The following is a 17,258-nucleotide window of genomic DNA, read 5'->3' as shown; positions in this document are numbered from 1 at the left end:
GCTCGTTTTCGTATTCGTTGGAGAGGATTTCCTCTCCATCAAGATACATGGGAGCCGCGGAACGTCTTGCTGGAGGACGTTCCGGAAATGGTGAGGGCGTACGAGGAGCAGTATGCGCTGCGCAGCGCAAGTAGCACGAGCGCTGCCGTCATCGCTTGCGCCCGAACCCTCGCGTGCTAAGAACTTGGCACGGAGCGCTTTGAGACTTTCGGGCACACGGAATGACGTGTACCCGTTCAGGTCGCGGTCGTGGTCGCTCAAGCGCATCGCACCTGGGAAATACTTCGCGCACTGATAGCCCTCGGGCACAGCGCACGGCACATTAGCCTCCTCCGCAGCAACGTGGAGTTGCTCCAACTTTCCACGCTTCGAGTACGTCTCGATGCGATCACGCGCTTGCTTGATCCGTTCACGGTAAGCATCCGGCTTCTTGTTGAAGTTCTCAATAAAAGCGTTCCAACTTTGACAAAGTGTCTGCCACTCGGGCACTTTGCTGCGAGAAGATGTCTTCTGGCTTTGAAACCATCGGAGCTCATGGAAGAGTCCGATGTAGTAGTTGCGTCTTTGATGCGTTTCCGTATCAAAGTGCAGCTCGGCAGCCACGGCGTCATCTCTGATGGCGCTGCATACGTACAGCGGTACCTCATTCGGAGGTACCGTGTTCCCATACCGGTCCGAGATCTCGTACGCGGACGGCATCCACGGATCGCGCGCTGCGCCTGCAGCGCGCGGAGAACTGAGAGCCCCAGCGGAAGCGAGTGGGGTATCACTCTCAGTTCGCTAACGCTTTGAGCTCGAAGCGTCCGATTCCTCCCCTTCACGCGGGCGGACGTTCTTAGCGTGAGGGTCGAGCGATTCGCTCGACACTGAGTCTTTTGCGCTTTGAGGGCGAGTCCTCCTCGCCCTCCATTTCTTCATCGTCGTCGTCGAAGTCGACGACGTCGCCATACTTCGCCTTTTGGCGTTCGAAGTAGTCGTCGATGGAGAGATGACTTCCCACCACCTTCGGGTTCTTCTCTTGAGGCGCGCTCATCGTTGAATGAGCGCGGATTTCTTCTCCAAACGCGGAGAATTGACGAATGGTCAATTCGGAAGATTGACGTGCGGAGACCCCGCGCGTCTAACCTTAAGGGGGGATGGTGTAACGGGGTTACACGTACAAGTGACTACAAGCCACTTGTGATTTTAACAGATAAAATATCTGTTAAAAGTTTTTAGATACTTCCTCACCTTGGTGTAAGTCACACCAATGGATACATTGAAGTAGGCCATCACAATGAGTGGTCCACACCTACCCAAAGATCCTATTGGTAGAAAGCAGCATCTTTCTACCAATTAGAGACGTGCATATCGGCGGGGCTCTGACAGCCAGCCGATGTCAACCCCTTTCATAGATGATAAACAGTTTTAGCAGATTTAGGAGGTAGATCAATTTACAAACAATACAGTTCTCATTTTACTTTAAACTAGCTACTTGGTGTCTTTATTTGATTTATATTACACTTGTGGAGTCAAGTATAATTAATTAAAATAATTAATAAACATAACGCTTCATCATACACGTGGCGCACGTGTAAGCTAAAGTAGTGAGCCAAAGTAGGCCCGCTACATCCAGCCCCACGACGGGTGCCCAAGCGCACAACAGGAAACTTCAATTTACGAGGCAGAATCTGCACTCGCAGAAACGCCACGTTAACTGGCCAAGTCTCCGAGCGCCAGTCATCTCTTGCCGAGTTCAACGCCGTATCACCAACCACAATAAACCCTGGAGATCTGGTCACGGAAGTTGCTATCGAGGTACGGCGTGGTCTTGGGCGTTGCAGGATCATGTGACGGTGGTCGGAATGGCGTCACGGAAGGATAAGTAGGCACAGGGGCAAGTTCTTGACGAGGCGTAGCAATGAGCGCTATTAATTCAGACTCGAAGACCTCAGCGAACCACGTGGGGACTGGTTGATGGCCAGTGTATCGGCATCGATGGGGAACGTCAAGGCTCCCACGATGAGGTGTCCACGGAGCAATAGTGGATGCCTGCGAGTCTTCGGCGTCTGAATCCCACCTCTGGGGTGTCCACGGAGTGGTAGTAGATGCCTGGAGTTCACCCGCACAAGTCGATCCAAACTCGGTCGTACTGGTCCCCGGAGCAGTTGGTGAAGACTGCAGGATGCCTCCGTGATCGGAGTGTATTGACTTGAGCAGGAGCTCACAGCCTTCTGCACGGATGCCAGCTCGAATGCCGACCAGGACTGAACTTGGATGGTAGCAGATTCAATCACAAGAGGATGATGAGCAAAAGCGCGTCCGGAGCGAAGTCATGGCCACGAGACAGCAGGAGCTTTGTAGGAGATCTTCGACGACTTGAGCTGGGCGGATGGCGACGTAGCTGGGCTTGCAAAAGCCGTCTCGCCGAGAAGTTCGCCTTCGACGTCGTGGAACCCCACATTCTCGTGCCGTCGAGTCGAAGACTCCAACACAGCAGCCTCGCATTCAAATGGCTTGACTGAGGGAGTCGCAGAAGTACGTTGCGACAATGATTGAGGGCCAAGACGGTGTCAGGCACCCCTAGCCCTGGTGACCAAACGGTTTGGTAGTACAGTTTTGGAAGGCGCCCACTGCAATAATAAATTATTTCGTAAATACCAAATAAATGGTATGATATAAAAGTTATTGCAGTTGTATTATTATGTTCAACCCTGGTGGCGAGGACGAGTCCGTGCTTGGAATAGCAGCTCGGCGAATGCAGGACGACTTCGGTTGTCCTGGTGTTGAAGTTCGCACACTTGATCTGATGACCTTCCCCCTTCAGGAAAAATCACCTTACGCCTCGCCTTCGGCTCTTCGTAAATTACCCAGTTGGGCCTTGACAAATACAGCGTTGGCAGAAGCTACGAGGATCAGTTCTAGAAGCAAAACTCAATCATGCCATCACCGCGTTCTTGGCTAGTGAGAGTCATTTTAGGGATTCTCAGAAGCCTGTGGAATAGTTTGAATGTCTTCTCTAGCTGGTGGAGAGAGATCGAGAACACGAATACTCCATGATTTTGGCCAGAAGGTCCAGGGAACATAGGATGAAACCATTTTTTTCAGTGTTCTACTTTCACCTCTAATTTTGAGGGAGATATCGGAGTTTCCCGATCCGTGATCACCATCGCAGTCCAATTAAAGCAAACACTCGAACCACTTCACCGGCTTCCGCGCGTCTCCGAAATGCCCGTCGCCGTTGAGAAACGCCGTATCTGCATGGTTCAGTGTCGGTTTGTAGAACGTGTTTGTGTAGCTGGTACCAAACTTGGCGGTGTCAAGGCCACCCTGGCAGCTCTGAAATTCGACGAGGCCGTCGTTCTTGGAGGACTTGTGCGGGATGATCTTTCCAGCTAAAATGCTGACGGCTTGGTACTCGGAATAAAGTCCGACGTAGGCATCACTACACATGGCTGCGCTTACGTTACCAACGAAGGTTTTCTGGGCAGCCGCGTACGCCGCATTCAGAGCCGGCGAGCTGAGCTTGTCGTTTTGGTAGAACGTGGACAGACGAGCTTTCGAGGTCGGGCACTCTCCGAGAAGGTCCAGCAATTCGGTCGCCATACCACTAAACTTTCCCGTGCAAAAGTTCTGAAGATAGTCCGAAGCCATACTGCCCGTCATCGGCGGACTCAACGCTACCCACGATGTGCCCGGTCCAAACTTGCACTTGCCGGTTGTAAGCGCGCCAGCCATGACGAGCCCGGCCATTGAGTGCGTCACAACGATCGTGTCGTCGATAGTCTTCGAGCTTACATTACTCGTCTTACTCAGAGACAGCGAGTGGGTGCAGTACTTTTGCTGCAGTGAATCGTTCGTCCAGCCATAGTCTTCGGTGTTCAACACGGCGTACTTAATCGATGAGCAGCAAGGAGCGTGCCCGCTAATGCTGCCGAGCTTCCCCGACAGCAGCTTTGGTGTGTCCTGCAGCTGCGCTTCCTCGTGTTTCTGGCCCGAGCCATGGAAGAAAATGCAGGGGCGAGGCTTCGACTTGCACGAGCAGGTCGACGCAGCCATCGCCATGTGCGATGCTTCTTTCAAACTTCTCGCGTTAGCAGCCGCCGGCGCCACGGGGGCTGCCTTTTCCACTTTGGGGCAGGACTTGGCATTCTCGCTTAAAGTCAGCGTCGGCATCTTGACGGGAGTGTTCAAATACTCCACCACAATAGTCAAGTCGCTGCTGTGCGCGGTGAACCCGGACGTCCCCGACACACACAGAGCGTAGTCCGCACCACCAAACGAAGTCTGGAGCAGCTTGCCGTCGGTACATTCGATTTTTTTGTCGCCAATCGATGCGCTCGGGATCGGAGTCGCATCGTTCAGTGACTGCATAATGGAGTTAACCGGCACCGGGCCCGACGACAAACACCGGGCTGACTGCTGTGCAGTCGAGTAGGAGCTTGGGTCTTTAATGTCCAAGTACCACGCACCGTCGACGAGGGAGTACGTCGACTCGATCCCATTCTGGACGAACGTTGCGTAGGCATCGTACAACACCTTGGTCTTGTCGGTCGACAGCACAGGGATGGCGAATGTGTCAAACTCGGACTGCCCGTGGGTAAGCGTAGACTTGCGATTGGCCGTAGTACGGATCCGGACAGAAGGCAAAGTCGTCGCTTGATTTTGCGACTTCGTGACGCCCAGCAGTGAAACGACGGCAAGAGTGAAGAAGCCCCTCATGCTTGAAATGTTTTGCTTCCGTCGCGCCGGAAAATCAAAAGTGAGATTGTTGCTGTTCGTTCCAAATGTACAGAGAGAACAGCCATTGTGAGGATGTGCCTTGACGAACACACGAGGTGACTCGACATCTGGAAATTTCTTGATAAGAGTTGTATGGCTGGTACTCTCGATACAGTTATTATGGTTTTGGTACTTGGTCTTGTACGACATGTGTTGATCACAAGCTTTGCCATTCGTGTGCATGTGCAGTAGAACTTTGTTAAGTCTACCTTAGGTGATTGCAATTTTTGCTATACAATTTCGATGCATCGTAGTTTGGCGCCGTACACATTTCCGATGATTACCTTCGATTACTGTAGTACCATAGAACTCTGAATGTTTGTTTCAATGGCTGCAGAATGTACAGTATCGTTTTCTGCTCTCACCCGCTAGTAGCCGCACAAAGTGACTGTGTTGCAGGCACATCCCATTTGTTTGAGTAACTTGTTTAAATATTAAACCACCTGCTCGCGATGCCTGAACCTCAGTCAATTTCTACGTCTACTACTGTATGTGTAAGATTGCGGGCTCCGGTCATTCTGCTTCATAAAAAAAAAATTGAAGTATTCGTTGTTATCACGCGTGCTCTATCATTCATGCAACGAGCTAGTATCACGCATTGAAGTACGTGTTTGAGTCATTCAAACCATTTCACAGGCTTCGGAGAATACTCGCCAAAGAGGGATCCGCCTACCCGACCATCATTCTTGGAGGGTTAATTGGGAAAACCTTATCAACTCGAAGCAAGCAAGAACGGTTCACACAACGTCATAGTCGCTGCTGCAACAGCTAGGTTTGCCGCTATCTAGATTATCAGTTCCAGTATTCTACAAGAGGTGCATTTACTAGCTAAAACAAACAAACCAACAACAACCTGAGCACGTTTTCGTCTGGATCATGCATGTTCCTCTTTTCATTTGATGATAGCTTTTTGTTGGTGGTGTTAGTATCCTGCAGCTCTTCGTTTTCGTCCATATTTCCATAATCGCGAGCGAAGTCACACGGGCGACGTACATAATCGACTTGGTGCGTGACACATCCATGGGCTCCGCGGTCTTATCGGGATGGTCGTGCAGTTGGGCTTCACAAGATATCCGCAACTCATTGTCGGAAGCTAGGCCTCGATAAAGCCCTCCAAGTCGACCACGAAGACAGTGCCTTTCATGACAGAGTACAAAATTGAGGCTCAAACCTCTGTTGCTCGACGCTATTGTGACTTACAGCAAACACTCAAACCACTTAACAGGTTTCCTCGAGTCCTCAAAGAGACCATCGCCATTCAAGAATACTGTGTCAGCATGAATTGGCTTTGCCACATAGAAATTGTCCGTGTAAGTGTTGCCGAAGCCTACTGCTTCAATGCCTCTCGTGCAGCTCTGGTACTCCACCAAGCCGTCGTTTCTCGAGGACTTGTGCGGAACAATCTTTCCCGTCGCAATCATGATCGGTCGGTACACGGAAAAGAGGCCAATATAGCTCTCATTGCAAATTGCAGCACTGACATTCCCTCGGTAGGCTTCCTGAGCAGCGACATACGCAGCATTCAACCTATTTGTAGTGGAGGAAATCTCCAGCCTGTCCAAGCTAGCAGCTTCAGCACCAACTGGTCGCAGTCAATAACGGCAAACGTTATGGCTGCGACAACAAATCATGTGCATAACGAAAAGCAAGCGGAGCACACCGTAAAGCTGATGACCAGCCAGAAATCCAGTGCGCCATAACGACAAACTTGATGACTAGCTAACGACAACCTAGATTACAGTAGCTGCGGCTTCATTGGTTAGCAGGAGCCGCAGCACTAGGAGTACCTCGTGTCCTATTCACTTTGCTATTTACCTTTGGCAATACACTACGGCTAAACTTCCGGGAGCTTCGCCGACTCCCCCAGCGTGTCTTCGATTTCCCTGCAGACACTACACTACTTTTCATTCTCGTACATCAGCGACCGTCGAGACACTGGCATTGGGCACTGACCAAACATATCCAGCAACTCTGTGGCGATATCGCTTATTGCATCGTTGCAAAAGTCTTGGAAATAATATGCAGCCATAGTTCCCGTCATCGGAGAACTGATAGCAACCCACGACGAGCCTTCCCCAAAGCTGCACTTTCCTGTTGCAAGAGCCATTGACATGACGAGTCCAGCCATCGATTGTGTCACGACAACTGTGTCTTCAATTGTGCCTGACTCTGAGTCACTGGTCTTGCTCAATCTGAGGGCGCAATCACAGAATTTTTGCTGAAGTGAGTCACTCGTCCAGCTATAATCCATCGTGTTTAAGACGGCGTACTTGACCGTGGTGCAACACGGGCGTGCTCGTTCATATTGCCCATTCTACCGCTTGTGTCTTTGGGGGTGTTTTCCAGCTCTTCCTTTTCGTGGTAATTGTCAATGCCCGTGGAAAAACACACACGGACGAGGCTTTGACTTACACTTGCATGTCGATCCCTACATTATGATGTGCTTTGCGGCTTTCAGTCTCCTCGAGTCAGTAGATGGAATGGTATAATCAGTGAGCAATGCGACGGCAGTCGGCGTCATTTCACTGGCCTTTGCTTGCGCTGGACAAGTCGAGACCTTGCCACTCAAAGCCGGCATCGAAACACTAACGGGGCTATCGAGGTACGTCGCTTCGATGATGAAATCACTGCTATGTGCCGTGAAACCAGTGGAACCCGTTGCACAAACAGCAAAACGAGTACCTGAGAATGTCGTCTTGAACAGCTTTCCGTCTTCGCACTCGATAATTTTGTCATGTATAGATGCACTTGGGATCGGTGTGACTTCATTCAGTGCTGGAAGAATGGCGTGGAATGGCAACATGCTCGGTGGGATGCACCGAACTGTTTCCGAGCTGGCAGAATCATCCTTGGTCATGACGTAGCCCCCGCCACGCACAAACGAGTACATAAAATCCGTGTTTCCTTCGGTAAATATCGAATACCCATCGTACAGCACGTTCGAACCGCCCTTGGAAACAATAGGTTTAGCGAAGACGTCAAACTCGGGCTGCCCGTGGATTTTCATGGACTTGCGCTTCAGAGTGACATGGAACTTCAGTGATGGAGCGCCGGCCAGAGAGGCTTGTAGTCGCCGATTGACCGAAGTGGCCGCGTCTTGCTTGTCGAAGGCGGATGCTACCACCGCAAGCGCCAAGAGAGCAATCAATGCGGTCACTTGTGATCGAACGTGTGCCATCACGTCCGAAGCAGACGAATTCAAGAGTGTTTTCGTGCTCGCTGGGAAGCTTTCCCTCAAACTGCTGCTGTCTGGATTTGGTACCTTCTCAGAACACTTCCCGGATGGGGAGATCACCAGAAGCAGATCATCTTCACTTGCATCACTTTTATCTACTTCGAAGTACTGCATTCCCTCGATACGGTAGTGCTAAGGGGCACGACTGCTATACAATAAGAACCAAACTGAGTAGCACTGTATTCATCACGAAAGCTTCGACACTAATAGAGTGCAGCCACTGCAGATGATCTTCGACCCAGCTTACAATAGTATAAACTCGGACACATGCTGCGGTTCCTGTGTTTTAGAAGCATGCAACTTCGGCAGCCGCTGTAGTTTGATGCAGCGCAGATGTGTCTGGAGCTTCGTTTGGAAGTTTTCAAGCGCCTCGCTCAGCGTCTCGATATCATCTAGACCCAGCTGCACGTTGCCACTGAGCAGCAGTTCCTCGAGCGTGGAATTCCCCGGTGCGAATTGAACGCCGTCGATGGTTTCTAGCACGGGCAGCCCGAGTTGTGCGATGACTGTCGCGCGGTCAATTTTCTTCTTGGCCTTCTTGGCGTGGTCCATCTGCAAAAATAACAAAACAAGAATTAGCTATATAAAGCAGAGAATGTTAGCTCATCTCTCATTTACCTGAGCTTGGACTTGACTCTCGGCAGCATCTAGTTCCGACAGGAGTTCTGGTGGTGCTGCATACTTCGTCAGTCCATCGACTAGGAGCTTTGCTCTGTGTAAGGACACAATTTGATTGTGAGAAATATTTATGACGCTGTAATCGATTTCTTTACGTACCCCCATCCAGAAATCTTGTTGTTAGCAAGTGAGAGCGACTTGAGTGTCGTATTGAACGGTAGTGCGTGCGCGAAGGCACGCGCCCCCGCATCCCCGATAGAGTTTTGAAACAAGTTTAGGGCCTCGAGGGTTTTGTTCTGCCGGACTGCTTTCGCCAGTGTCACAGCTCCCCGTGAGGTGATACCGTTAGCACGGAGTGATAGAAATACCAGCGCCGAGCCCTCGGCCAGCAACTGGGCAAATATCTCCGATGCGTCTTCGCCTTGCAATTCCTGCTGCATGCTAAGCTCACGTTTTTGAGCCTCACTCAAGTCTTTCTCTTGGCCACTAGCTTGTGCTGCGGGGTGCAGTTTACTTGTCGCCCCAGCTGATGGCGGCCTAGAAGCTGTTCGAGGAGCTGAAGGTGGTCGGGAGGCGGCAAGTCGAGGAAGAGTTGTGTTTGCACTTTCGGGCGCAGAATCTGCAACAGTGGTCTCACTTGCGGACTTGACACTAACAGGGTTCCATTCCAGCTGAAGAGCAGTGACGTGCGTCTTTGGAATGGTCGAGCATAGTAACCCGAGTTGCTCCTTGTTCAATCCTACATTAAAGAGACTACCACCAACATAAGTAAGATGATCAAGCTCAATAAAACAAAACAAAATAATTGTCAAGGCTTGTTGCGTACCAGAGCGAGCGAACTTTTGTTGAGAGCGGGAGGGCGAAGCACAATCCGCGGCAGTTTCCGTCATCAAGTTGCCAGTGCTTGATCGAGATCTGCTCCACTTCACTCACGTCGTAGATGTTGCTACTGGCCGAGGTCTCACTGGATGCAGCACCTTGGCGTTCCTCTTCATCGGGGTGCAACGGGAGCAGCTGTGGATGGGGGATCAAGTTGCGCAGCGAACAGTATGCGAGCAGGTCTCGACGGAAGACGTGGGCGGGTGGCAACGCGGCAATTGCTTTCGTCACAGTATCGTTATCCAAAGGGACCTGACGCGCAGCGTTGGCTTCAGGTGACCACACGCCTCTAGGCAGATTTCCAAGACGGGCAACCATTTACCTGCAGGGTGGGAGAACTCGCTGATGAACTGTCGTTGCCAACCCCGCGCAACTGCGATAAATAGACGCCACCTATATTTGAGCAGCACTCTGCATCGCGCCGCCATGCGAGGAAGCCGCCTGAATAGGAGCATAGATATTTATTTAGTCAAAAATTGTACGTTCGTCCCCGTCGGGCACCATGATCTGCAGCAGGTTTCAGTACCCTGCTCTATGAGGCGGGGTTGTGTATGTGTGAGCAAGTCTTGCACTTCTTGGAGAAAGCCTTGGCGACGAATTGGCTGCATCTACAAGAGCTGCATGGACCTTGGGTAGCAGTTGCCGACGATGTACGCCGTTGAGATCCCCCAGAAGCTTCAAATTGAGCAATCCCGTCCATGGCCTGGTCGATCGCATCGTATAAACACTGGGCGGCCCGCGGATGGGGGACAGCTCCACTCAAAATCTCCTCAGGCGTGAGCTTCTGGCCGTAGAAGTTACTGTTCATTTCTGTTCGCGCCGTGATGACAGCACCGTGCAGCGAAATGCCGGCGAAAAGTCCACGGCTATGAGAGTAGCTGTAGTTGGCGTTGAAGCCACCTCGACTAGCAGCGGCCTGCGCCACTGCATCGCGTCCATACGGTCCGACAGCCACACTCAACCCGCCACCAACATTCACCTGAGTGCGATGAAAAACCTTGACAGCTTTCTTGGAACCCATGATGATCATGAACTCGATAAGCTCGCCGCCGCCCTCGAGACCACCGCCAATACCAGCCGTGCCGATGGCAGAAGGTGCCGACCATGACCCATCGTCCAGCTTGGCGATCACGATCCCCGTGCCCATCTTAGCTGTGATAAGCAGTCCGGCCTTGATCACCGTAAGGAACGCAATTCCTTGCGCTCGCTTGAGGAAATTGACGGGGATGTAGCGGTCGCTGTCAGCTCCGAAGTCGGGTCGGAAAAAGTTGCCCAGGATGTCAGCAGCCGAGCGACACGCGCTCTCCAACGACCGGCTGTACGGCAAGTGCAGCCGCGTCTTGGCTTCGTGCGGGTTCTCCTTGTGGCAGTTCGCGTACTGCGAGTTGAGCCCGTCCTGGAAGCACTGCAGGATCGGCGCGCAGATGGTGCACACGCGCTGCGGGTGCGCCGGGTCGTACTTCTTCTTCATACTCTCGCTGGCCACCTGGTCGGGCGAGATGAGCATCCTCGCCGGGGAGCACGAGTGGCACACGCTGGCGCCGCACTTGCGGCAGTGGTGTCTGCGCCGCTTGATGTCAAAAACCTCGCTGCAGATGGCGCACCTGGGGGTGTCTGTATTCCTCGTCATAGCGAGCCTGGAGGCCGCGGACGCCGCCGGGACGAGCTCCCCGCTGTTGCTGCTGGACGTGTCGCTCTCGATGCTGTCTCGCCGGATGAGCTCCGACGCCGAGTAGGGCCTCCTGTCGCCGGACGGTCTCGCCTGGACCGGCAGCGGCGGGGACGAGCGTTCCACCCTGCCCGAGCTGGACACGGGGCGTCGTGGGTGGGTGGAGGACCCCCTGCCACCCACGGCGACGACGGCGTTCGACCCACCCGCGCGCTTGTGCTTGACGTGCACCTTGACCAGCTTCTTGCGCTTCTTGTCGTCCGGGATGAGCCGCGCCAGCTGCGGCAGCATGTGCTCCAGCATGAGCTCGCTGCCGAAGTAGACGCCCAGGCGCTCGTAGAAGACGCGCGCGCGCAGCTCGCCCTGGCCGAACTGCTTGCAGTCGGCCTTGAAGGCGGCTACCACCTCGTCGTGGTCCTTGTTGGCGCCGCGCACGGCCGCCAGCATGCGCTTGTAGATGGCGGCGGCCTCGTCCCCGGCGGCAGCGGCCGGCACTTCCACCTCGGTGGGTTTTTCTTTCTCCTTGTCTTTGGGTTTTTCTCGGTCCTTGTCCTTGGGTTTTTTCTTCTTGCCGCGCTCCTTGGGCACGTTGCGCCGGCTGATGCCCGCCGACGTGGACGCGCTGCCCACCGCGCGCGTGCTCAGCACGGACGGGGACGCGCCGGAGAGGCGCGCGCCGCACTGGGCGCACGCGCGGGACCCGGGGGCGGCCGCGGCGCGGCAGGAAGGGCACGACGCCATCGCCCGTTATGAGATTATGGGCCAAAAAATCCGTCCAGTTCGATTGGGTGGATGATTTTCGACGAATCAGAGCCCGCAGATTCGTCCGTTTTCGTCGAATCAGACACCGCGTCGTTTCGCGGAAGATGGCTACATTTTGTTGGGGAAAAAGTATCATTTGAGGGGGTACGATATGCGGGGCTCGCCGGCTGTGCTGACTGTGGTGGGTTTTATTGCGCTGTGGTGGTGTGGAGAGGGGGTCGAGACTGCGTTCGACCTGCGGTTTGAATATGAGGACCCGACGTCGCTCCTGGCGGGTCAGACGAGTGTGGGCGGACCAAGACTCCGCTGGAACACGCAGTCCGTCATCGCTGGCTTCGGCATGGAACGAGGCGCGCGGGTGGAGCTGCAGGTGGCCGATCTTCAGGCTGCTGGGGCTGGAAATATAACGGAGGTGCCGGTGGTGTTCACGCTGTACGACATCGACCAGTGGCGTGCGTACGCGGTACTCAAGCTGCGCGAGGTCCACATTCAAAGCAACTACGTGCTATGCCACTACCCGGCTGCTCTGCGTTTTGCTGTCCCACCGCCTGACCCGCTAGCTGTGCTACCGTGGACAGTGTCCTTTGATGTTAGAAAGCCGAGTCTGTACACATTACAGGCTCAGGTCTGTGGCGATGCGTCGGTGAATGTCACGGTAGGGGGGGGAGGCAATTTTTTTTTTACTTGGTGGCTGAGTATCATGTCTGATTGCTTGTATTTTTTTGCGATAGGGGCGTGTAAGCATGGTGAATTTGGGCTACGACGGCAAATTGTCTGAGCATTTGGGGGTTCAAGAGCTTGGACTCCGGCCGCTCTATAAAGGTACACACAATTATCTCATTTTCCATTGTTATGAGATTGCAAACAACTTGACTTGGGTGGCTTGTAGTGCTGTTCGTGGTGTATCTCACTGCAATGGTGCTGTGGATCTTGGAGTGCTACGTTTGGCGCCGCACCATTCCGGTAAGGAAACCAAAGATTTTCAACCTGGATATTTGCCCTAGAGTGTGATCCGAACGTTTATGTTTGTGAAGAAAATTTGCTACCTGTTCCAAGCAGCGCTACTGGCTAAGGTGCTTTCAATTGCGTTGAAATTCGCGTTTTACAGGGGTCGCAGTGTTGATGGCGAAACGAATACGGCGCTAGATATCGCACAGGATGTTGGAGAAAGTGCTACCAGTGCGGCATTGCTAGGCGTATCCGCACTTGGCTCGCTCGGGTGGTCGATCACACGCGCTCGTCTTTCGCGAAGAGAATTTTTATCACTATTGTTACTTGCGGCGACATACCTCGTCGTATCATTCAGCAAAGCACTGTGCCGCCCGGCCGACGCGCCGCAATGCCGTGGATTCGTGTTGTCGGAATATGCTCTGCAATCTATGATGATGCTTGGAGTGATTGTGGCGCTCAACTTCACGATTGCTCAGCTAAAGCTGACAGCAAATTATGAGAGGTGGAACTGCTTCGTGACACCGCTCACCTACATGAAACTTGCCCAATTTCAGTAAGCTTGTCTGGACGCTCTCACTACATGTACTGTACATGTTCATTTTCATCGATGCAAGGCTGACAATCGTGATCCTGTGTGATAGGCGCTTCCGTTTTGTCTTCCTCGGTTACCTGCTAATGCCCACGTGTCTGCTTCTCCTGAATGTAAGCTCTGGTATCGTCCGCCTGCGTCATGTTTTATTCTAACGGACTATATCCATCTATTAATTGTGCTGTTTAGCTTTTGGTGGTCACGCCACCGGGGTACTGGCGCTATGCCTGGGTAAACACACTGCTCACAGAGGTCACGACGCTTGTAATAGTGATCAATATTGGTCTGGTTGTCCGTCCCGTGGATACATACGTCTATACACGGGTAAGTGCAGAATGGTTTTGATATTTCTCGCTCGCTACGGTAAGCATGCCGAGCACAACCCGTTAATAAGTTTTCGCTTCTTGTTCAAATAAATGAGTAGATAGCACGAAGTACGGCTCCTGACATTCCTAATCGTGACACCACTGACCCGATTGAGCCACCATCACTTGAACCTCGTCAAGAAGATCCAGTTCGGCCTGAAGCAACGAGCACTAACAATGGTTCTGCTGCTGCAACTCCGATTGATTATCCGAGTGTGAATACTTTATAAGCCCACAGGCTTAGCCGCCATAGCAAGCAATCGGTGGGAGATCTGGTACATACCACGTAATGATTGTATCATAAACCAAATAACGATAGGGATAAAACGTTCGTCAACATGACCAGGAATTTCCAGACCGTGATGACAATCAGTTAATCCGGCAGGGACTTGTGACCCAGCCACGCACTAGCAGTTTTCCAACCCACAGTAGGATGGCATTATGCCAAGCGCTAAAGTTCCCGTTTTGCGACCCTCCTCTTCTTCCTCTTCCTGGCACCGACACAGGCGAACGTGTTGGGCGCCGCACAAACTCAAGAAACTCTTCAGTCGGCCGAGCGGCGTAGCCTACTGACTGGAGTTCTGCCCTTGCAACTCCGCCTCATCATGACAGACAAAGATCCACGGGCAGTCTGCCTTCGACGTCTTCGTAACTCCGGTCGTATCGACAGACGGCACCAGCGTGTGCTACGACGGCTTCGCCACCTTCACTGACGAGGACATCAAGTTCACCTACCTCCTAGCGGACGGGGTCGTTTACGTAGTGAAGGACACCGGGAATGACACTACTCCCGTTGCCTCGGAAACTGTGTTCTGCCTCTCGGCACTCACGCCCTTCGACTCCACGGTGGCTGCGCTGAACAACGCCACCGCCAGAGCAAGCACCAGCGTCTGGGATGAAGCTCTCGATTGCATCGGCTCCAGTACAGTAGTAGGAGTTAAAGCAGAACTGTATTGCAATACTATTATAGTAAATGGTAAGTTCGCCTTCACTTTTTACCGATCACACTCACACTCTGACTGCTTCAAACTGACACTGTATTACTAGATAAGAGTGGATCGAACTAAACCTTGACTACTTTTTGGTAGGACGAAACTTTACAACTTAGGTTCTCAAGATTCATGGATGGACAATATTTCTCGATCAAAACGTGCGGATCAGGCGTCGAAAGTGCAGCGATTTGGGTGTAGAATAAAATTATCTGACGAATAACCCTGCCAGTTTTGGTTCATCGTACGGTCCACACGAGCCAACACGCGCGTATTATTGACGTAGTTCCTTGTGCAGGCCCATCCGCATGACATGCAACCTATTATTTTTCATTTTATTTCCGCGGATAATGCCGTTCGCGCTCAGAGTGCACTCTAGTTCACAGTTATCGAATTTCTCTATCCTCCGTACCTGCGGCTAGGCTGTCTTATATTTTTTCCACTTTAGTGGGATACAATATATTATCCATGCAGATCTACAGCTATGGTTTACCATATTGAACTCGTGTTGCTCACCTTAGCTTACCTACATTGGACCCAAATTCACCAAATAATTACATCCACGGCCTCGACGATAAAAGTGTGGCCGCCGAATGTGAGCGTCGTACCACGTGTTCTCTGTCGGAGTAATGGATTTCACAGAGGAATCAGGACAGAAGCGGACAGTATGTCATCGACACGTGCGAAAATATTGAGCGCAGACAAGATGGTAGATAAAAAGATCTGTGTCGTAAGCGTTATAAAAGCAGCCTACCGGTAACTGCAACATTCTCCAATCAAGGAGAAAAATCCGACGGATGTCGCTTGGGCAGACAGATAAACCATTTGTCACAGGTACTATCCTTGCCTAGAGGCTGTGCAAAAGAGAAGGTATTTTATTCCAATCTCAACCTAATGGGTCCACATAGCAGCATTATCTGCAAAACAAACAGGCTATTCAAAATAGCAGGTGCTTAACACGGAAAGATCTCCAATACCAGTGATTATATTACACAGGGTATGTGATAAGCAAATAATTGCTCAGCGGCATATGATGTCACGTCGGAACCGACGTGGCATAGTTTACGCGGGTCTCGTGTAGCGCTCATCGTCATCTGGTCGGGCCCCATCGCGGTCTCACATCAAGGCTGGTCATTCGCACTCCCGCTGCGCCAGCACCAGCACCAGCACCGCCTCCTAAGACCGAGCCAGTCAATCACTGCAGGGCCGACCATGGGCAACGGCGTGTCCAGCGAGATGGAGATATTCGCCGAGGGCGAGCTGGAGGCGGAGCTCAAGCGCCTCGGCGGCACGGGCGACGCCAGCGTGAAGCAGCTGCTGGGCAAGGGCTACCGCGACGTGGTGCAGCTGGTCATCCGCCCCAAGCGCGCGCGCTACGACGTGCACGCGCTCGGGCCCGAGCGCTTCCAGGTGGCGGAGCTGTCCGTGGACCCGGCGCGGGACGGCGTCACGGAGGCCCGGCGCAGGGACTTCGAGCTGCTCAACGACCGCGGCCTGCGCGTGTGCTGCTCGCACTGGCAGCTCTTCGCGCGCGGCGACAGCACGCCCGCCGTCACGTCCTGCCTCATCTACCTGCACTCGAACGTCGGCTCGAGGCTGGACGCGCTGCGCGTGCGCGACGCGGCGCTGCGGCGCGGCTTCTCCGTGCTGGCCTTCGACTGCTGCGGCTCGGGCCTGTCGGACGGCGTGTACGTGACCATGGGCTGGAACGAGGCCGTGGACCTGCTGGCCGTGCTGCAGAGCGTGGAGAAGGACGCGTCCGTGTCGGACGTTTGCCTCTACGCGCACAGCATGGGCGCCTTCCCGGTCGTGACCAACCTCGCCAGTCGCGCGGCGGGCGCGGCCAACAAGAAGATGCAGGCCAAGCTGCAGACGCTGCCGCACGTGCTGCGAACGGGGCAGGGGCCCAAGCTGCTCAAGCCCATTCGCGCTGTCGTGTTGGACAGCGGTTACGCGTCCATGAAGGAGGTGAACGAAGGTCTGCTGCGGGAGATGCAGCAGGAGGGCTTCCCTGTGCCCAAGGCCGTCATGAAGGTGGCCATGACGGCTATCAACAAGAGCGTCAGGAAACGCACGGAGGTGGATATTGAGCTTCTGCGCCCTGTCGACTTCGTGGAGCTGTGCTACGCCCCCGCGCTGTTTGTCACCGCGAATAACGACCGGTACGTGTCCAAGGAGCAGAGCGACGAGCTAGCTAGCAAGTATGCAGGCCCGTCCAAGGTGCTACGCGTCGAGGGCGAGCACTACGACGCTCGTGACCCCTCTGCGTACTCAAAGGCGGTTGACTTCCTGTACGACGCGCTGCACCCCAAGACGCCGTAGATAAGTGTATTAGATAGGACAGCAATACATGCGTAGTGCAGCCCGAATACTCGCAAAGCGAGTCGAATGTAAACAAAGCGAATTGAGTCTTGCTTGATCGTGCATCGTGTTGTCCTCT

At 53.2% G+C, this 17,258-nt stretch overlaps 5 protein-coding genes across 5 annotated transcripts; 2 read left to right on the top strand and 3 right to left on the bottom strand.

Moving 5' to 3' along the window:
- Positions 1-3,159: 3,159 nt before the first annotated feature.
- IUM83_14674 (ABC transporter) lies at positions 3,160-4,701 on the bottom strand (the record flags this gene model as incomplete). The annotated part of the gene is made up of 1 exon (XM_067939439.1): positions 3,160-4,701. The coding sequence occupies one exon, from the start codon at positions 4,699-4,701 to the stop codon at positions 3,160-3,162; it is 1,542 nt and encodes a 513-aa protein (XP_067786090.1).
- Positions 4,702-8,239: 3,538 nt separating this feature from the next.
- IUM83_14673 (LRR-containing protein) lies at positions 8,240-9,811 on the bottom strand (the record flags this gene model as incomplete). The annotated part of the gene is made up of 4 exons (XM_067939438.1): positions 8,240-8,548; positions 8,615-8,708; positions 8,774-9,367; positions 9,441-9,811. The coding sequence occupies 4 exons, from the start codon at positions 9,809-9,811 to the stop codon at positions 8,240-8,242; spliced, it is 1,368 nt and encodes a 455-aa protein (XP_067786085.1).
- Positions 9,812-10,025: 214 nt separating this feature from the next.
- IUM83_14672 (SH3 domain-containing protein) lies at positions 10,026-11,903 on the bottom strand (the record flags this gene model as incomplete). Its single annotated transcript, XM_067939437.1, has 1 exon — positions 10,026-11,903. The coding sequence occupies one exon, from the start codon at positions 11,901-11,903 to the stop codon at positions 10,026-10,028; it is 1,878 nt and encodes a 625-aa protein (XP_067786084.1).
- A 172-nt stretch (positions 11,904-12,075) lies between these two features.
- On the top strand, positions 12,076-14,059 carry IUM83_14671 (uncharacterized protein; the record flags this gene model as incomplete). The annotated part of the gene is made up of 7 exons (XM_067939436.1): positions 12,076-12,579; positions 12,656-12,746; positions 12,814-12,887; positions 13,352-13,428; positions 13,517-13,577; positions 13,654-13,788; positions 13,889-14,059. The coding sequence occupies 7 exons, from the start codon at positions 12,076-12,078 to the stop codon at positions 14,057-14,059; spliced, it is 1,113 nt and encodes a 370-aa protein (XP_067786083.1).
- Positions 14,060-16,030: 1,971 nt separating this feature from the next.
- On the top strand, positions 16,031-17,140 carry IUM83_14670 (putative serine protease family S09X; the record flags this gene model as incomplete). Its single annotated transcript, XM_067939435.1, has 1 exon — positions 16,031-17,140. The coding sequence occupies one exon, from the start codon at positions 16,031-16,033 to the stop codon at positions 17,138-17,140; it is 1,110 nt and encodes a 369-aa protein (XP_067786082.1).
- Between the last annotated feature and the right edge of the window lie 118 nt (positions 17,141-17,258).

The sequence above is a fragment of the Phytophthora cinnamomi genome (assembly GCF_018691715.1).
Source record: "Phytophthora cinnamomi strain GKB4 chromosome Unknown Contig71, whole genome shotgun sequence".
In the NCBI taxonomy this organism is placed as follows: domain Eukaryota; phylum Oomycota; class Peronosporomycetes; order Peronosporales; family Peronosporaceae; genus Phytophthora; species Phytophthora cinnamomi.
Note: the sequence above shows the minus strand (reverse complement) of the source record. Positions and strands in the feature narration are given on the sequence as shown.